The 21,990-nt window shown below is 36.1% G+C and overlaps 3 protein-coding genes across 3 annotated transcripts; all 3 read right to left on the reverse strand.

The window, feature by feature from the left end:
• Positions 1 to 5,703: 5,703 nt before the first annotated feature.
• On the reverse strand, positions 5,704 to 6,826 carry LOC140180303 (uncharacterized). Its single transcript, XM_072220768.1, has 2 exons — positions 6,538 to 6,826; positions 5,704 to 6,332 (listed from the first exon to the last, which is right to left on the reverse strand). The coding sequence occupies exons 1-2, from the start codon at positions 6,824 to 6,826 to the stop codon at positions 5,704 to 5,706; spliced, it is 918 nt and encodes a 305-aa protein (XP_072076869.1).
• Positions 6,827 to 17,275: 10,449 nt separating this feature from the next.
• Positions 17,276 to 17,938, reverse strand: LOC140180304 (uncharacterized). The gene is made up of 2 exons (XM_072220769.1): positions 17,710 to 17,938; positions 17,276 to 17,619 (listed from the first exon to the last, which is right to left on the reverse strand). Exons 1-2 carry the CDS (start codon positions 17,936 to 17,938, stop codon positions 17,276 to 17,278), a joined length of 573 nt encoding a protein of 190 aa, XP_072076870.1.
• Positions 17,939 to 18,112: 174 nt separating this feature from the next.
• On the reverse strand, positions 18,113 to 18,713 carry LOC140180305 (uncharacterized). Its single transcript, XM_072220770.1, has 2 exons — positions 18,324 to 18,713; positions 18,113 to 18,139 (listed from the first exon to the last, which is right to left on the reverse strand). Exons 1-2 carry the CDS (start codon positions 18,711 to 18,713, stop codon positions 18,113 to 18,115), a joined length of 417 nt encoding a protein of 138 aa, XP_072076871.1.
• Positions 18,714 to 21,990: the final 3,277 nt, after the last annotated feature.

Genomic DNA, 21,990 nt, shown 5'->3' on the forward strand with positions numbered 1-21,990 from the left:
TCTTCTTAGCTTTTATGGCGCCAACGTTTGACCTCACGTTTGAGGCAAACGTTAGCGCAAATGTTGGGAACATTGCCAGTTTCGGAAGCTTGAACGTGCTGTCCACCCCATACTATTATACATTGTTGGAAAGCCCTGAATGTCTACTTTCCAATGCCATTGGAAGCGCATCATTTGGAGCTCCACAGCTCGAATTATACTCCGTCGAAGGTGCAGAGGTTAGCTGGCCTTACTACAGGTTGGTGTCATGTTTATTTATGCACTTTTCGGGGCAGTTTTCTCCCTCAATTTTTATATCCACCATGTAGTGCCATATATGCTTGGAAAGCTCTCGATTCCTATTTTACAATACTTTTGTAATCGCCCATTTGGAGCTCTGTAGCTCAAGTTATTCTCGTTGGACGTATACCCCTTCAGGCTGTGGGGAGCAACGTTTCAAGTAACAATTGGAGCACCAAATTTGGCTCCAACATTGCTTTCCTTTGCTTCCTTTCATGGCCTTCTTGTTGCCTCTTGCTTCAACCTTCCTTCAAGCCCTTTTGGTCACCTATCATCAATCAACAATTGCATCAAAGCTATGCTATAATCATGAGAGTTCTTCTTCTTCTTGATATATAAGCAATTATTGCACAAAAACTCATGAAAATGCATCAATTTATCCATGGTTGATTGAATCTAAGAAAACATGAATTTCAACCCAATTGGCTTACTTATGGCTTAAGAAAGTGCATAAAACTAAATGAAAACAAAGGAAAAAGACTAGTAAAACTAGGCTAAGATGACTTGTCATCACAATACCAAACTTAAAACTTGCTTGTCCCCAAGCAAGAAAAGAAATTAAGCTCAAAAATTCTGTCAGATTAGAATGGATTGAAGAATGACATGTATGCTCTGTGAGTGAAGTGATTAATTGACAGTGGAGTGAACTCTGAATCATATGTTTATGCAAGGGCTTCAGTGTTTACTAGTCCCCACATCTTGGAAGTCTTAGGTCTTAGGAATTTCACCCAAATGATACTGTGGAGATCTCTTTATAGATAATCACCTTGAAGCAGCTTATGATTTCTGTGTTTTGGCCTTGACTTTAAGTGTCTTGTCTCAAAGCGGCTCTTTAAATAAGCTTTCAATCAATACTCCTAAACCAGTTGGTTTTAAGGTATTAGGTGTTAAAGCACCCCTGAGGATTTACTTGCTCAAGCCTCTCTCTTTGACACATTTCGACCACAAGCATTTACTAGGCTAGTAACTCTTTGAGTTCTTGTTTCTTTTTTTTTTTTTGCCTAGTAATTGATGCTCAGAGCCTTGGACCATGTTCTTTTTATTTTTTTTCTTTTGTTTTCTTTTGCTGCTTCTTGGATCAAAAGATGTTTGAGAATCTCCACAATACTTCTTTGAACTATATTTCCTGCCTATGAGCTCCCATGCAAGTTTTCACCAACATGCAACCTCAATACACATTCATACAACCAGAACCACCACTTCCCTTAATCTTTTTCTTACCTCAAGATGAATTTTTGGTTCCTCAATCCTTCTCTTCAAAGAAATGTTTTCTATTTATATTTTTCCAATCCTTGAGTGCAAGCAAATTTTCAAGTGTATGGTGCTATGATATACCAAACATCTTAGTTATTGAACTACAAGGAAATTATACTGAACAGGGGTACAATATCACTTTCAATCATAGCAGTTTTGAATATAAGACAATCACTTAACAATACAACCTTTTGGAGTTTACTTGCTTCACTCCTTCTCAGCACCATTGTTGATCTTTGCATCCCTCTTTGTCTCTTTGGTTGATGGTGCTTAATCCTTCCTTAGATTCAAGTGACTGCCTACAACAAACTTTGAAAGTTGCTTGTTTCCCAAGCACTTGAAAAATGGTTAGCATGCATGAATTATTTGTGGGCTTTTGAACTTACTTTGGTGTGAGAACACCAAACTTAGTACCTTGCCAATGGTTCCCATGCATCAGATTAACCATGTGTGAAACTCTTTTTTTTTTCTTTTTTTTTTCAAAAGCAATAAAACTGATAACAACAGAATAGTTGATTAGTTTATCTAAATGCTTGAAGCTAGTATAATGCAGAAGGTGAGAATATGTTGTATGATGGAATTTTGGTGGAACACCAAACTTAGAATCCTTCATCCTCCCTTAGATTGTTTTGGTGTGTAACACCAAACTTAGCTTCTTGCAATATAGATAAAACTAATTAACCTTTTTATTGAAACAGATATGAAAAGAAAGTTACCTCCGGTTGGGTTGCCTCCCAACAAGCGCTCTTTTATTGTCACTAGCTTGACATCTTGCTCTTTGATTATGGAGGCTGAAAATCATAATGCCTCAGTTTTTCTCCTCTTGCTGTAGGATTCCTTTCCTCCATGATCTGCACAATCACAAACAATCCAAATGAAAATTGGATATTCTCATGCCAGAATGTAGTAAGAGGATTAGTTGACACAATGTGTCAAATAGTTAATAGGCTTTGAGAGAAAATCAGAAGAAAATTGCTTTTGTTGTACAGAACAACAAGAAACGGACACAGAACCAGAAAAGCAATGTACTCTACTGAGAGAGCAAACTGAGTGTTAGTTTAGGCAAAAATTCAAACAGTTAGTGGGTTAGTCAAAATTAGAGAAAAATAAAGAAAAAGTGCTTGATCTAGATCACCACCTCACTTAATCATTGTCAATCTAATTCAATCCCCGGCAACGGCGCCAAAAACTTGATGTGCAGAAAACAATCCGACACAAAACTCACCGGCAAGTGTATCGGGTCGCATCAGGTAATAATAACTCACATGAGTGAGGTCGATCCCACAGGGATTGAAGGATTGAGCAATTTTAGTTTAGTGGTTGAATTAGTCAAGCAAACAAGTGTTGATTGTGTGAATTTGTGTTGACAGAATATAAATTGCATAGAATGTAAAGGGGAGTGGGTGATTTGCAGGAAATTAAAGGGAATAAAAAGAAAAAGAGCTGAATCTTAAAGTGCAAATAATGTAAATTACAGAAACTTAAAGTGCAAGAAATGTAAATGGCTTGAATTATAAAGGGAATCGGGAAGTGGATTTGCAGAATTTAGACAAGGAGAAGTAAATTGCAATAAACAGAAAAGTAGAAGAGATATTTAAAATGAAAATTCTAGATCTCAGGACCTAAGAGACTAGATAACCAAGTCTAGATCTCAATGCCTTCCTAGATCAAAACCACAATTCAATTGCAAGAGAATTTAAAATCAAACAGAAGAAGAACTAAATTCAAATTTCAATATTTCAAGAGTGCAGTAAATCAAAACAGAAAGATGGATCTCAAGGTGAGATTGAGACAGAATTTCCTCAACTCTCAATACCCAAGACTCAAATAAAACTTTGCAGGAAAGTAAACAAGACAACCCAGAGGAAGAGAATTCAATTCTCCTCCCAGAAACTCTCTCAAATGTCAAGTAATCTCTCAAAAACTCCTCAGCAAAAATCCCAATTCAAAAAGCTCTCCTTTTCAAAACTTAAATTCTAATCTATTTATACACTTTCTTCTAATGATCTTCAAGCCTTGAATTGGGCCTTGGCCTTGATGGAATTGGGTTGATAGTGGCCTCCGTTGATTGCTCTTGGTGTTGGGAAGAAATCCACTTGTGAACCGGGCCATGTAACTTTCACGTTTGAGCCAACGTTTGAGGTCAAACGTTGACTCAAACGTTGCCATGTGAACAATTATGCAGAGGCCCAAAATGATGTCATCCACGTTTGGCTCAACGTTTGAGGTCAAACGTGAGCTCAAACGTGGATCTCCACATGGCTTCTTTTTGGCCAACGTTTGGCCCAACGTTTGAGGTCAAACGTTGGCGCAAACGTGGCTCAATTAGCTCATCAATCAGGGGTGTTCTTCCATGCTCCTTTTTGCCAAAATGTAGCCAATGTTTGACCTCACGTTTGAGGTCAAACGTTGGCTCAAACGTTGCTGTGCCCAGGGGTGATCTTCTTAGCTTTTATGGCGCCAACGTGAGGCAAACGTTAGCGCAAACGTTGGGAACATTGCCAGTTTCGGAAGCTTGAACGTGCTGTCCACCCCATACTATTATACATTGTTGGAAAGCCCTGAATGTCTAATTTCTAATGCCGTTGGAAGCGCATCATTTGGAGCTCCACAGCTCGAGTTATACTCCGTCGAAGGTGCAGAGGTTAGCTGGCCTTACTACAGGTTGGTGTCATGTTTATTTATGCACTTTTCGGGGCAGTTTTCTCCCTCAATTTTTATATCCACCATGTAGTGCCATATATGCTTGGAAAGCTCTCGATTCCTATTTTACAATACTTTTGGAATCGCCTCATTTGGAGATCTGTAGCTCAAGTTATTCTCGTTGGACGTATACCCCTTCAGGCTGTGGGGAGCAACGTTTCAAGCAACATTGGAGCACCAACTTTGGCTCCAACATTGCTTTCCTTTGCTTCCTTTCATGGCCTTCTTGTTGCCTCTTGCTTCAACCTTCCTTCAAGCCCTTTTGGTCACCTATCATCAATCAACAATTGCATCAAAGCTATGCTATAATCATGAGAGTTCTTCTTCTTCTTGATATATAAGCAATTATTGCATAAAAACTCATGAAAATGTATCAATTTATCCATGGTTGATTGAATCTAAGAAAACATGAATTTCAACCCAATTGGCTTACTTATGGCTTAAGAAAGTGCATAAAACTAAATGAAAACAAAAGAAAAAGACTAGTAAAACTAGGCTAAGATGACTTGTCATCAACTGCTACTGCCAATAGCGATTTCTATAGATACATAAAATAATGTATTTGCGTCTTCATTTTAAAAATAATGCATTTGCATAATTTAAAGGTGTAAAAATTTATTTACGTAAATTGCCCAATATATATCATAGCTATATTTATACCGGATTCATTTTCATATTGGATTAATGAATCATTGATTACTATATTTACCTTATCAATATTTATACTATTAAGATTATTTATATTTTGTTTCAAATTGATCTGTATAATATTAATTAGACTAACATTTATTAGAAGATAAAAAATTATTCTTTTAGAGTGTTAGATACTCTACAAAAATATATACTCTTCAATATTTATATATTTTATACTTTCATGTAAAATTTAAATTTTATTATTTAATATTCATATTTACTATTTTTTTTATCGAGATTTCCTTTATATATATATATATATATATATATATATATATATATATATATATATATATATATATATATAGATATAGATATATATATAGAGGTGACGTCTATAGTGGTTTGGATTTTAGTGACCAAAAATAGTTAAAAATTGACTGATAAATAGCAAAATAACAAGTATAATTACCCGTGCCATGCACGTGATAAGATTGAAATTATACTTTAAAATTATCTTTTTAAAATTAATTTAAATTATAATAATTTGATTAATAAAAAAGGAACATGTTATATATTATTTTTTTTAATTTAATGTTAACTAGTGTATGACCCCATGCTCAGCACGGAAAAATTTATAAAAGTAAAAAAAAATTTATATGCTTCGATATTTAAAACAAAAGTATAAAATAATTATTATTTTAAGAAATTTATAAAATTATTATTAAAATCAAAGTTTAACTTAAAAAAAGTGAGTAATAATTATTTTATATTTTTTAAGGTCAAATAATTATACACTGATACAGAATTTAAAATAAAATTAAAATATTTACATTAGAATACTATTTTTTCAAAGACTTCTCTATAAACAACATTGATGATTGAATTTGCAGATATTCCTACATGATTCATAAGTAAAACTTTTAAATTTCTCTTACTCTTAACTCTTGAAAGTGCCACATATAGTTGGTCATGTGTAAAAATTGGTTTGGGCAAGCACAATCCAACATGAGATAAAGTTTGTCCCTGAGACTTGTTAATTGTCATAGCAAACGATACTATTATAGGAAACTGTCTTCGTTGGAATCTAACTGGGACGGTTTCATTTGTTGGTACCATATTCATTTTTGGAATCAAAGCAATATGACCAACATTATTACCCGTTAAGACTTCACATTCTATGACATGATTTCCAAACTTCCTAACTTGTAGCCTTGTACCATTACAAAGACCACTGAATTGGTCAATATTCCTCAGTAACATCATCGGAACACCAATCTTGAGTATTAACTTATGTGGAGGCAAACCAGAGCAATTTATGCTATTCAGTAATTCAGGACCATAGAGATCTAGTTGACTCTCCATATTTCCTTCATCCATACAAATAGAATCCGAACTAAGATATAATTTTTCCCCTTCAGGAATGATAGCCATCAGATGGTTGTTGACCTCTTCAACGATGTCTATTGTGGGAGCCAGTATAGTTCTTGCTTTCAAAAAAATCCTTTGAGGACATATTTTTCAAAATATTTGGATAAGAAAAATGAACCAACTCATCAAATGCCTGGTCCAAAGAAGGAATAACAATATCTCCTGGAAGACATATCTCAGATTCACCATCCATATTGTCACCTATTAGACCATCACCAACTTTCAATAATCACTCACCAAATTGCTCTGTCTCATCTTGATCTGAAGCAGTCGTCTCTACAGAGAGTCTCATGTTTTTTGTTAGTTTGAGCACCTGACAAAACTTCCAAAGGTAAGACGAATTCACGGTTGAATGAACGATATCTTGTCTCGATTCTCGTGGAATGACAGGAAGAATTTGTCTAAAGTCTCCACCTAGTACAATCATTTTTCCTCCAAAGGGCAAATCTTTGCTATATGTTGGAGAACACCTCATGATATCACCCAAGCATTTATCAGGCACTTCATAGCAGTACCTACTAACCATTGGAGTCTCATCCCAAATTATAAGTTTGACTTTTAACAGCAACATTGCTTGAGGGAAACCAAGTTTGATGTTACATACAGAATCCTCAGTTATGTTCAGCGGTATTTTGAACCTTGAGTGTTGATGAGCGGATAATTTATACGCTTTTTGGCATTGTTTTTAGTATGTTTTTAGTATGATCTAGTTAGTTTTTAGTATATTTTTATTAGTTTTTAGCTAATATTCACTTTTCTGGACTTTACTATGAGTTTGTGTGTTTTTCTGTGATTTCAGATATTTTCTGGCTGAAATTGAGGGACCTGAGCAAAAATCTGATTCAGAGACTGAAAAGGACTGCAGATGCTGTTGGATTCTGACCTCCCTGCACTCAAAGTGGATTTTCTGGAGCTACAGAAGCCCAATTGACGCGCTCTCAACGGCGTTGGAAAGTAGACATCCTGGGCTTTCCAGCAATATATGATAGTCCATACTTTGCTCAAGATTTGATGGCCCAAACCGGCGTTCAAAGTCACCCTCAGAAATCCCAGCGTTAAACGCTGGAACTGGCACCCAAATGGGAGTTAAACGCCCAAACTGGCATAAAAGCTGGCGTTTAACTCCAAGAAGAGTCTCTGCACGAAAAATGCTTCATTGCTCAGCCCAAGCACACACCAAGTGGGCCCGGAAGTGGATTTTTATGTCATTTACTCATTTCTGTAAACCTTAGGCTACTAGTTTTCTATAAGTAGGACCTTTTACTATTGTATCTGAGAATCGGAGAATCTTTGGATTTCTTTTGATCACTTTGGGAGGCTGGCCATTCGGCCATGCCTAGACCTTGTTCTTATGTATTTTCAACGGTGGAGTTTCTACACACCATAGATTAAGGTGTGGAGCTCTGCTGTACCTCGAGTATTAATGCAATTACTATTGTTCTTCCATTCAATTCCGCTTGTTCTTGTTCTAAGATATCACTTGTTCTTCAACTTGATGAATGTGATGATCCGTGACACTCATCATCATTCTCACCTATGAACAAGGTGACTGACAACCACTTCTGTTCTACAAGCAACCAAAGCTCTAGTGAATATCTCTTGGATTCTTTAACCGGAATCTTCGTGGTATAGGCAAGAACTGATGGCGGCATTCAAGAGAATCCGGAAGGTCTAACCTTGTCTGTGGTATTCTGAGTAGGATTCAATGATTGAATGACTGTGACGTGCTTCAAACTCCTAGCAGGCGGGGCGTTAGTGACAGACGCAAAAGAATCGATGGATTCTATTCCGGCCTGACCGAGAACCGACAGCTGATTACCCCATGCTGTGACAGAGCATAGGCAAACGTTTTCACTGAGAGGATGGGAGGTAGCCATTGACAACGGTGAAACCCTACATAAGCTTGCCATGGAAAGGAATAAGAAGGATTGGATGAAGACAGTAGGAAAACAGAGAGACGGAAGGGAAGGCATCTTCATGCGCTTATCTGAAGTTCCTACCAATGAATTACATAAGTACCTCTATCTTTATCTTTATGTTTTTATGCGTTCATCACCATATCCATTTGAGTTTGCCTGACTAAGATTTACAAGATGACCATAGCTTGCTTCATACTAACAATCTCCGTGGGATCGACCCTTACTCGCGTAAGGTTTATTACTTGGACGACCCAGTGCACTTGCTGGTTAGTTGTGCGAAGTTGTGTAATGCCATGGTATTGAACACCAAGTTTTTGGGGTTCATGACCGGGGATTATGAGAGTTGTGAAAAGTATTGTTCACAATTTCGCGCCACCAAGTTTTTGGCGCCGTTGCCGGGGATTGTTCAAGTTTTGAGCAAGCTTTTGGTAACATCAGTGCCAAGGATTGTTTTAGTTTGGACAACTGACGGTTCATCTTGTTGCTTAGATTAGGTATTTTTTTTCGAAATTCTTGAAGATGAATTCTAGAGTTTCATGATGATTTGTTGAAATCTGGCTGGCTGAGAAGCCATGTCTAATTTCATTGGACCGAGGTTTCAACTTATCATCACAAGAGCTTGTTGATTTCTATCAATCTTGCTTTTGGAGCAGTGATCTGCTAAGGCTTAGCTGGCCATTGGCCATGTCTAGTGTTTTGGACCGAAGCTTTCTTTGAAAGCTTGGCTGGCTGTGAAGCCATGTCTAATTCCTGGACCGGAGTCTTAGACTAGCATTGCACTGATTCCTGGAATTCTCATTAAGAATTTTGATACCTTTTTCCACTTAATTTTCGAAAAAAAAAACACAAAAAAAAAGATTACAAAATCATAAAATCCAAAAATATTTCTTATTTGAGTCTAGTGTCTCATGTTAAGTTTGGTGTCAATTGCATGCATTCATTCATGTGTCTCAAGGATCTTCAAGTAATTCTTGATGATTTTTGTGCTCTGATCTTTGAATTCAATTGACTTGAGTGTTTTGTGTGTCTCATATGCATTTTCATTTTGTTAGTGTCAGTAGTATACAAACTGCTAAGTTTGGTGTCTTGCATGCATTGTTTTTTGATTCTTGTTGCATTTTGATCTGTCCTTATTATTAAAAATCCAAAAATATTTTTAATTTGTGTCTTTTCAAGTCAATAATACAGAGAATTGAAGATTCAGAACATACAGCAGAGGAATTGCACAGAAAAAGCTGGGCGTTCAAAACGCCCAGTGAAGAAGGACAGACTGGCGTTTAAACGCCAGCCAGGATACCTGGTTGGGCGTTTAACGCCCAAAAGGGTAGCATTTTGGGCGTTAAACGCCAGAATGTGCACCATTCTGGGCGTTTAACGCCAGGATGGCTAAAGGGGGAAGATTTTGTTTTCAAATCAATTTTTTTTTAAGTTTTCAAAATCTTTTCAAAATCAAATCTTTTTCAAATCAATTTTTTTTTCAATCAAATCTTTTTCAAAATCAATTTCTTTCTATTTTCAAAAATACTTGCTACCAATTAATGATTTGATTCAACATTTCAAGTATGTTGCCTTTTCTGTTGAGAAAGGTTTAATGTTTGAATCATATCTTTTCTTGTTAGTCAAGTTTTTAATTTTCAAAATCAAATTCTTTTTAAAATGTTTTTCAAATCATATCTTCTCAATCACATTTTAAAAAAAAAAAAAACCAATCATATCTTCTTAACCACATCTTTTTCAAAACAGTTTTCAATCAAATCTTTTTGATTTCTAATTTCAAAATCTTTTTCAAAAATCACTTGATTTCTTTTCCACTTTCATTTTCGAAAATTAAGTAATGTTTTTCAAAAATATTTTCAAAATCTTTCACTTAATTTTCGAAAATCACTTCCCTTCTTCTCACATCCTTCTATTTATGGACTAACACTATCCCTTAATGCAAAATTCGAACTTCATCTCCTTTGTTAAGTTCGAATTTTCTACTTCTGTCTTCTACTCTTCTTTTCCTCTGACACCTAAAGGAATCTCTATACTGTGACATAGAGGATTCCACATTTTCTTGTTCCCTTCTCTTTCTTATGAGCAGGAGCAAAGACAAAAGCATTCTTGTTGAAGCTGATCCTGAACCTGAAAGGACCTTGAAGAGAAAGCTAAGAGAAGCCAAAGCACAACTCTCTTTAGAGGACCTGACCGAATTCTTCAAAGAAGAAGAACTCATGGCAGCCGAAAACAACAACAATGCCAACAATGCAAGGAAGGTGCTGGGTGACTTTACTGCACCTACTCCCGACTTCTATGGGAGAAGCATCTCTATCCCTGCCATTAGAGCAAACAACTTTGAGCTTAAGCCTCAATTAGTTTCTCTAATGCAACAGTGCAAGTTCCATGGACTTCCATTGGAAGATCCTCATCAGTTTTTAGCTGAGTTCTTGCAAATCTGTGACACTATCAAGACTAATGGGGTTGACCCTGAGGTCTACAGACTCATGCTATTCCCTTTTGCTGTAAGAGACAGAGCTAGAACATGGTTGGACTCTCAACCTAAAGAAAGCCTGGACTCTTGGGAAAAGCTAGTCAATGCCTTCTTGGCAAAGTTCTTTCCACCTCAAAAATTGAGTAAGCTTAGAGTGGAAGTCCAAACCTTCAGACAGAAGGAAGGAGAATCCCTCTATAAAGCTTGGGAAAGATACAAACAATTAATCAGAAAGTGTCCCTTTGACATGCTTTCTGAATGGAGCATCATAGGTATTTTCTATGATGGTCTCTCTGAACTGTCCAAGATGTCTTTGGATAGCTCTGCTGGAGGCTCTCTTCATCTGAAGAAGACGCCTACTGAGGCTCAAGAACTGATTGAAATGGTTGCAAATAACCAATTCATGTACACTTCTGAAAGAAATCCTGTGAACAATGGGACTAGTCAGAAGAAAGGAGTTATTGAGATTGACACTCTGAATGCCATTTTGGCTCAGAACAAAATATTGACTCAACAAGTCAATATGATTTCTCAAAGTCTGTCTGGAATGCAAAATGCACCAAGCAGTACTAAGGAAGCTTCATCTGAGGAAGAAGCTTATGATCCTGAGAATCATTCAATAGAAGAGGTGAATTACATGGGAGAACCCTATGGAAACACCTACAATCCTTCATGGAGGAATCATCCAAATCTTTCATGGAAGGATCAACAGAGACCTCAACAAGGTTTCAACAATAATAATGGTGGAAGGAACAGGTTTAGCAATAGCAAGCCTTTTCCATCATCTTCTCAGCAACAGACAGAGAGTTCTAAGCAGAATACCTCTGACTTAGCAACAATGGTCTCTGATCTAATCAAAACCACTCAAAGTTTCATGACTGAAACAAGGTCCTCCATCAGAAATTTGGAAGGACAAGTGGGTCAGCTGAGCAAGAAAATTACTGAACTCCCTCCTAGTACTCTTCCAAGAAATACTGAAGAAAATCCAAAAGGAGAGTGCAAGGCCATCAACATGGCCGAATTCTGGGAGGAAGAAGAGGCAGTGAACGCCACTGAGGAAGGCCTCACTGGGCGTCCACTGGCCTCCAATGAGTTCCCCAATGAGGAACCATGGGAATCTCAGGCTCAAAATGAGACCATAGAGATTCCATTGAACTTACTTCTGCCATTCATGAGCTCTAATGAGTATTCTTCCTCTGAAGAGGATGAGTATGTCACTGAAGAGCAAGTTGCTAAATACCTTGGAGCAATCATGAAGCTAAATGACAAGTTGTTTGGAAATGAGACTTGGGAGGATGAACCCCCTTTGCTCACCAAAGAACTGGATGACTTGTCTAGGCAGAGACTGCCTCAAAAGAGGCAGGATCCTGGGAAGTTTTCAATACCTTGTACCATAGGCACCATGACCTTCAAGAAGGCCTTGTGTGACTTAGGGTCAAGTGTAAACCTCATGCCCCTCTCTGTAATGGAGAAGCTAGGGATCTTTGAGGTGCAAGCTGCAAAAATCTCACTAGAGATGGCAGACAACTCAAGAAAACAAGCCTATGGACTTGTAGAGGATGTTCTGGTCAAAGTTGAAGACCATTACATCCCTACTGATTTCATAGTCCTAGAGACTGGGAAGTGCATGGATGAATCCATCATCCTTGGTAGACCCTTCCTAGCCACAGTAAAGGCTGTGATTGATGTTGATAGAGGAGAGTTGATCATTCAAGTGAATGAATAATCCTTGGTATTTAAGGCCCAAGGATATCCCTCTATCACCATGGAGAAGAAGCATGAAGAGCTTCTCTCAAAACAGAGCCAAACAGAGCCCCCACAGTCAAACTCTAAGTTTGGTGTTGGGAGGCCACAACCAAACTCTAAGTTTGGTGTTGAACCCCCACATTCAAACTCTAAGTTTGGTGTTGGGAGGTTCCAACATGGCTCTGAGCATCTGTGAGGCTCCATGAGAGTCCTCTGTCAAGCTACTGACATTAAAGAAGCGCTTGTTGGGAGGCAACCCAATGTTTTATAATTAATTATTTTCCTTTGTTATTTTATCTTTTTTGTAGGTTGATGATCATGAGAAGTCACAAAATCAATGAAAAAAGCAAAAACAGAATGAAAAACAGGAAGAAAAATAGCACACCCTGGAGGACGCACCTACTGGCGTTTAAACGCCAGTAAGGTTAGCTGTTGGGCGTTTAACGCCCAGTCTGGCACCATTCTGGGCGTTTAACGCCAGAAAGGGGCACCAGACTGGCGTTAAACGCCAGAAAGGGGCAAGAAGCTGGCGTTAAACGCCAGAAATGGGCACCAGCCCGGCGTTTAACGCCAGAAATGGCACAAAACGTGATTTTGCATGCCATTTGGTGCAGGGATGACTTTTCCTTGACACCTCAGGATCTGTGGACCCCACAGGATCCCCACCTACCCTACCACTCTCTCTCTTCTTCACCAATCACCTCAACACCTCTTCCCCAAACACCCCTCACCTATCAAATCCCATCTTTCTCTTCACCACTCACATCCATCCTTCATAAAACCCCACCTACCTCACCATTCAAATTCAAACCACTTTCCCACCCAAACCCACCCTCACATGGCCGAACATCCCTCTCCCCCTCTCCTATATAAACCCTCCTTCACTCCTTCATTTTCACACCTCCTAAACACCATTTCTCTCCCTCTTGGCCGAACACAAAAGCCATTCCCTTTCTCCTCATTTCTTCTTCTTCTACTCTCTTCTTTCTTCTTTTGCTCGAGGACGAGCAAACATTTTAAGTTTGGTGTGGTAAAAGCATTGCTTTTTGTTTTTCCATAACCATTTATGGCATCCAAGGCCGGAGAAACCTCTAGAAAGAGGAAAGGGAAGGCAAAGGCTTCCACCTCCGAGTCATGGGAGATGGAGAGATTCATCTCAAGGGTGCATCAAGACCACTTCTATGAAGTTGTGGCCTTGAAGAAGGTGATCCCCGAGGTCCCTTTTTCACTCAAAAAGGGTGAATATCCGGAGATCCGACATGAGATCCGAAGAAGAGGTTGGGAAGTCCTTACCAACCCCATTCAACAAGTCGGAATCTTGATGGTTCAAGAGTTCTATGCCAATGCATGGATCACCGAGAACCATGACCAAAGTGTGAACCCGAATCCAAAGAATTATCTTACTATGGTTCGGGGGAAATACTTGGATTTTAGTCCGGAGAGTGTGAGGTTGGCGTTCAACTTGCCTATGATGCAAGGAGATGAACATCCTTACACTAGAAGGGTCAACTTTGATCAAAGGTTGGACCAAGTCCTCACAGTCATATGTGAAGAGGGCGCCCAATGGAAGAGAGATTCAAGAGGAAAGCCGGTTCAATTGAGAAGGCATGACCTCAAGCCCGTGGCTAGAGGATGGTTAGAGTTTATCCAACGCTCAATCATTCCCACTAGCAACCGGTCTGAAGTTACCATAGACTGAGCTATCATGATCCATAGCATCATGATTGGAGAAGAAATAGAGGTTCATGAGGTTATAGCCCAAGAACTCTATAAGGTGGCGGACAAGTCCTCTACCTTGGCAAGGTTAGCCTTTCCTCATCTCATTTGTCACCTCTGTTATTCAGTTGGAGTTGACATAGAGGGAGACACCCCCATTAATGAGGACAAGCCCATCACTAAGAAAAGGATGGAGCACACAAGAGATCCCACTCATCATGAGATCCCTGAGATTCCTCAAGGGATGCACTTTCCTCCACAAAACTATTGGGAGCAACTAAACACCTCCCTAGGAGAGTTGAGTTCCAACATGGGACAACTAAGGGTGGAGCATCAAGAACACTCCATCATCCTCCATGAGATTAGAGAAGATCAAAGAATCATGAGGGAGGAACAACAAAGACAAGGAGGAGACATTGAGGAGCTCAAGCACTCCATAGGATCTTCAAGAGGAAGAAAGAGCCGCCATCACTAAGGTGGACCCGTTCTTTGATTTCCTTGTTCTTTATTCTTCTGTTTTTCGAATTTTATGCTTATGTTTATCTATGTTTGTATCTTGTGATCATTAGTGTCTTAGTGTCTATGCCCTAAAGTTATGAATGTCCTATGAATCCATCACCTCTCTTAAATAAAAACGTGCCTAATTGAAAAAAAAAAGAAGAATTGCATGAATTTTGAATTTTATAACAGTTTAATTATTTTGATGTGGTGGCAATGTTTTTGTTTTCTGAATGTATGCTTAAACAGTGCATATGTATCTTGAATTTGTGGTTCATGAATGTTGGCTCTTGAAAGAATGATGAAAAAGGAGGCATGTTATTGAGGATCTGAAAAATCATCAAAATGATTCTTGAAGCAAGAAAAAGCATTTCAAAAAAAAAAAGAAAAAAAAAAGAGAGAAAAAGAAAAAAGAGAAAAACGAAAAAAAAAGAGAGAAATAAGAGTTGTGATCTAAGGCAAATAAGAGTGTGCTTAAGAACCCTGGACACCTCTAATTGGGGACTTTAGCAAAGCTGAGTCACAATCTGAAAAGGTTCACCCAATTATGTGTTTGTGGCATGTATGTATCCGGTGGTAATACTGGAAGACAGAGTGCTTTGGGCCACAGCCAAGACTCAATAAGTAGCTATATTCAAGAATCATCATACTTTACTAGGAGAATCAATAACACTATCTGGATTCTGAGTTCCTAAAGAAGCCAACCATTCTGAATTTCAAAGGATAGAGTGAGATGCCAAAACTATTCAGAGGCAAAAAGCTAAAAGCCCCGCTCATCTAATTAATACTGATCTTCATAGATGTTTTTGGAATTCATTGCATATTCTCTTCTTTTTATCTTAATTGATTTTCAGTTGCTTGAGGACAAGCAACAATTTAAGTTTGGTGTTGTGATGAGCGGATAATTTATACGCTTTTTGGCATTGTTTTTAGTATGTTTTTAGTATGATCTAGTTAGTTTTTAGTATATTTTTATTAGTTTTTAGCTAATATTCACTTTTCTGGACTTTACTATGAATTTTTGTGTTTTTCTGTGATTTCAGGTATTTTCTGGCTGAAATTGAGGGACCTGAGCAAAAATCTGATTCAGAGACTGAAAAGGACTGCAGATGCTGTTGGATTCTGACCTCCCTGCACTCGAAGTGGATTTTCTGGAGCTACAGAAACCCAATTGGCGCGCTCTCAACGGCGTTGGAAAGTAGACATCCTGGGCTTTCCAGAAATATATGATAGTCCATACTTTGCCCAAGATTTGATGGCCCAAACCGGCGTTCAAAGTCACCCTCAGAAATCCCAGCGTTAAACGCTGGAACTGGCACCCAAATGGGAGTTAAACGCCCAAACTGGCATAAAAGCTGGCGTTTAACTCCAAGAAGAGTCTCTGCACGAAAAATGCTTCATTGCTCAGCCCAAGCACACACCAAGTGGGCCCGGAAGTGGATTTTTATGTCATTTACTCATTTCTGTAAACCTTAGGCTACTAGTTTTCTATAAGTAGGACCTTTTACTATTGTATCTGAGAATCGGAGAATCTTTGGATTCTTTTGATCACTTTGGGAGGCTGGCCATTCGGCCATGCCTAGACCTTGTTCTTATGTATTTTCAACGGTGGAGTTTCTACACACCATAGATTAAGGTGTGGAGCTCTGCTGTACCTCGAGTATTAATGCAATTACTATTGTTCTTCCATTCAATTCCGCTTGTTCTTGTTCTAAGATATCACTTGTTCTTCAACTTGATGAATGTGATGATCCGTGACACTCATCATCATTCTCACCTATGAACAAGGTGACTGACAACCACTTCTGTTCTACAAGCAACCAAAGCTCTAGTGAATATCTCTTGGATTCTTTAACCGGAATCTTCGTGGTATAGGCAAGAACTGATGGCGGCATTCAAGAGAATCCGGAAGGTCTAACCTTGTCTGTGGTATTCTGAGTAGGATTCAATGATTGAATGACTGTGACGTGCTTCAAACTCCTAGCAGGCGGGGCGTTAGTGACAGACGCAAAAGAATCGATGGATTCTATTTCGGCCTGACCGAGAACCGACAGCTGATTACCCCATGCTGTGACAGAGCATAGGCAAACGTTTTCACTGAGAGGATGGGAGGTAGCCATTGACAACGGTAAAACCCTACATAAGCTTGCCATGGAAAGGAATAAGAAGGATTGGATGAAGACAGTAGGAAAACAGAGAGACGGAAGGGAAGGCATCTTCATGCGCTTATCTGAAGTTCCTACCAATGAATTACATAAGTACCTCTATCTTTATCTTTATGTTTTTATGCGTTCATCACCATATCCATTTGAGTTTGCCTGACTAAGATTTACAAGATGACCATAGCTTGCTTCATACTAACAATCTCCGTGGGATCGACCCTTACTCGCGTAAGGTTTATTACTTGGACGACCCAGTGCACTTGCTGGTTAGTTGTGCGAAGTTGTGTAATGCCATGGTATTGAACACCAAGTTTTTGGGGTTCATGACCGGGGATTATGAGAGTTGTGAAAAGTATTGTTCACAATTTCGCGCCACCAAGTGTGCCGTTCTTCTATTGGGAAGAAGTAAAGATGCAATACCACTCGAAGCAACGTTTAACACTATATCACCCCTTGAGCGAATCTCAGCAGACATAATATTCCAGAGAAATATTTTTCCAGTACCCCCATGACCATACACAAAGAAAAAACTCCCCTTCATCACAATACACAGCTGTAACAATTTTATCGAATGCATATCTCCGCTCAATTATTGTGATGGCTAACATGTCTGAGGCATTTTTCTTTAAATCATCCCTGTTAAAGTTTAGCTCTTCCCTAATAACCCTTTCAGTTAACAAAAAACTATCAACTTCAGTTGCTAAAGGCATTGGAGGATAGTCTTTCAAGGTTTTACCATAGGAATGTAAGATCTTGTCTATATCCATTAAGCACAACTGTTTAATCTCATCATCTGAAATTGTTAATTCTGCATATTATACGATACTGTAAAAATTTAATCAAACTAAAAATGATCAATAAGGAAGAACTTTTATCATTGTAATTAATAAAAACTTACCCCTCATGTTCATTATAGTTCTCTGTCGATACAAAATATCATCTGAGAGTTCATACCAACATCTATCCCAGACATATTCTGGTCTTGAGATATTGTTGGATATTAATAGAATGACAAATAACCTCCTAACATATGATCCTGAGGCCCATGAGCTTGCTTCCTTAATTGCATCAATGAATTCTTTGTCATCTTGCAAGAGTCCAAGGGCGAAGCATGCATCTCTATACATAGCATAAATTGTTTCTCCTACTGTTCTTATATCTCGAAAACTCATACATCCTCTTTGAGTATTCAAGAGAAGTCGTTGGTAATATTCTTCAATATTTGCTGCAAAAAATTTGGTTAAAATCCCACTTTTAAGTTGTTAAATGGATTAAGTTACGCTATTTTAATTATTATGTAGCTACACATTCGCATAAGAATAATTTTCCTAAAAAATATAGAAAAATAAAAAATTGTATAATCTACAGATTATAACTGTTGAAAATTATTTGAACATTTATTTTCTAGTTTGTATAAATCGAATAAAATGGACGTGGGGTATAGGCTGTTAAGATTTTAAATTTAAATTATTAAATAAGTAAGATCAAAATTGAATATAAACTCGTCATTACCTGTAGGTACATGAGTCTTCCAATTACGAAGCCTTTCTTTCGAGGAAACCACTTTGACGAATCATCCTTCCAAACAAACTTGGTTGGAAACTCAGCATAAGTCAGACTTCGAGCATAGGGATATGACATGTTCGCCGCCATCCATCCCAAAAATATGGACTTATGAGATATTACTCTTTCGACGATATCATTCACATTAGAAGTTTCACCATAAACCACATGTTGCTCATCCACCAAATGGAATAGAAGTCTAATCACAAATGGTTCTTTCTCTTGGATTTCGTATCTAAATAGACGCCAGACTGCCTCACATGCCGAAATGTACCTACAATCGTAGTAATTCCTAATTTTTCTCAACAACTTGTGTGGCTTCTGACGGATCACCAGCATTGTATAGAGTAGTTGTTACGTGGTCATTACCCTTGTAGACATACTTAAACAGATACTTAATAGAAGTTGTTTGGCATGTGTATTCCACATTTATGTGGCACCCGAACTTGAGCAACAATTCTGGATTATACAGAATAATGAACTTATTGTCTAGTACACATTCCTTTTCTTCACCGTTCGACCGTTATCAGTACGCCTATATTTGGAAAATCCGGCCTCATCAATGAGTGTTCACTGTCTAAACTCTTTAGGATAGAACTTTGAACATGATCCATTCTTCATGCTAGGTGAATTCTTATTGTACGGACCACATGGACCATATACCATGTAATTTTGAATAGCTCCTTGTAGATTTGGCCTTTTATTTTCATCAAGAATCTCAATTGTTATAGATTTGGCCTTTCATTTTCACGTCAATTTCAGAGTGGAGAGGAGAGAAGTGTGGGAGTGGGAATGGGTTACGGGCTTAAGCCGTTGGGGATTCAGTTTTTTTTTTTAAAGTCAAAACGGCACCGTTTAGAGGAGTTATTAACAAACCGAAAACCCTTTAAAAAAACCAACCAATTCTAATGGTTCACCGATTAATCACATATACGACCGGTTTTGTAATGAGTTTTTTTGTCAGACGATTTACTCATAACATCTGTTAAGGCATTTCAAAATTTTATAAAAATATTTTATTTAAAATTGTTAATAAAATCTTAGTTGTACTCTGTTTCAAAATAAATAATTATAATGATATTAGTATTTTATACAACAACCCATACAAAAAAAAATTTAAATTTCATACAGTTTTTTTTCGTTCATTTTTAATAGCTCATAAATACAAAAAAAATATTGTACGGAATTTAAATTATTTTTGTATTAGTTTTTATATAAAATACCCATAACATTCAATTCAATTTATATAGAGATGCAAATTCGATTTATTTAATTTAATTTATTTTTGTATGTGGTATGATTTGATTGAAAGAGTAACAATTTATAATTTTACCTAGCATCAATAAATGCAAATTATGATTTGATTCTTCTATAATTTTATCTAGCATCAATAAAATTCCACTATCACTGGTTTTTTTAAAAAATTAAAATCTAAAACGATGGTTAAAAATAAATAAAGAGGATAGATTTAATTCTTCTATAATTGTATGCATTTTTTTTCTGATTTGTGTTTTTATCACAATCTACAAGTTCTATGTTTTATAACTTAACAATAATTCATATATAGTATATAAATAAATTTAATTAGAATAAATAACAATTTATTTATTTTATTTTAGACTTTATAAAAGAAAAGACTAATTCACCAATATAATGAATTATAATTAATGTAATATAATTAATTAAGTAATATAAATTATAATAAATTATATTAATTATATTAATATTTAAATATCTAATCAAATCAATTAGTTGATATAATTAAGTCAGTGCAATAAATTGTATTAAATGAGTTAAAACAATTAAATCGGGAAACACTCTCCGAAGCATGCCACGTCAGCTTCATCAATAAGTGCAGACATCCGATTTTTATATAATAGAATAGATACCCATAACATTATAATTATTCATAAGTTGCATATAATTCGAACCTTATGAATTTAATTTACTACGTATTTGCCTAAATCGAATTTATTCAATTCGATTTATATAGAGATGCAAATTCGATTTATTTAATTTAATTTATTTTTGTATGTGGTATGATTTGATTGAAACAGCAACAATTTATAATTTTACCTAGCATCAATAAATTCAAATTATGATTTGATTCTTCTATAATTTTATCTAGCATTAATAAAATTCCACTATCACTGGTTTTTTAAAAAAATTAAAATCTAAAACGATGGTTAAAAATAAATAAAGAGGATAGATTTAATTCTTCTATAATTGTATGCGTTTTTTTTTTCTGATTTGTGTTTTTATCACAATCTACAAGTTCTATGTTTTATAACTTAACGATAATTCATATATAGTATATAAATAAATTTAATTAGAATAAATAATAATTTATTTATTTTATTTTAGACTTTATAAAAGAAAAGACTAATTCACCAATATAACGAATTATAATTAATGTAATATAATTAATTAAGTAATATAAATTATAATAAATTATATTAATTATATTAATATTTAAATATCTAATCAAATCAATTAGTTGATATAATTAAGTCAGTGCAATAAATTGTATTAAATGAGTTAAAACAATTAAATCAGGAAACACTCTCCGAAGCATGCCACGTCAGCTTCATCATTAAGTGTAGACATCCGATTTTTATATAATAGAATAGATAGAATAGATACCCATAACATTATAATTATTCATAAGTTGCATATAATTCGAACCTTATGAATTTAATTTACTACGTATTTGCCTAAATCAAATTTATTCAATTCGATTTATATAGAGATGCAAATTCGATTTATTTAATTTAATTTATTTTTGTATGTGGTATGATTTGATTGAAAGAGCAACAATTTATAATTTTACCTAGCATCAATAAATGCAAATTATGATTTGATTCTTCTATAATTTTATCTAGCATCAATAAAATTCTACTATCACTGGTTTTTTAAAAAAATTAAAATCTAAAATGATGGTTAAAAATAAATAAAGAGGATAGATTTGATTCTTCTATAATTGTATGCGTTTTTTTTCTGATTTGCGTTTTTATCACAATCTACAAGTTCTATGTTTTATAACTTAACGATAATTCGTATATAGTATATAAATAAATTTAATTAGAATAAATAACAATTTATTTATTTTATTTTAGACTTTATAAAAGAAAAGACTAATTCACCAATATAACGAATTATAATTAATGTAATATAATTAATTAAGTAATATAAATTATAATAAATTATATTAATTATATTAATATTTAAATATCTAATCAAATCAATTAGTTGATATAATTAAGTCAGTGCAATAAAGTGTATTAAATGAGTTAAAACAATTAAATCGGAAAATACTCTCCGAAGCATGCCACATCAGCTTCATCATTAAGTGCAGACATCCGATTTTTATATAATAGAATAGATTGGATTAAATCTAAAATAGTTATTAATCGGTTTTAATAATTTACTTTTTTCAATAAATCAGACATCTATTAATATATAATAGGAGAGTAGTAAGGAGGTCTGTGATCGACAAGTGGAGTATTTCATGCTCGACACGTGGAGCATTCTGTGCTTGACACTGGAAGCTGTGTATGATTGACAAATGTATGTTTTTAATGCTGGGCACTTCACCGTTTTCAATCCAAAAAAATAA

This window comes from Arachis hypogaea, chromosome 16 (assembly GCF_003086295.3).
Source record: "Arachis hypogaea cultivar Tifrunner chromosome 16, arahy.Tifrunner.gnm2.J5K5, whole genome shotgun sequence".
Classification (NCBI taxonomy): domain Eukaryota; kingdom Viridiplantae; phylum Streptophyta; class Magnoliopsida; order Fabales; family Fabaceae; genus Arachis; species Arachis hypogaea.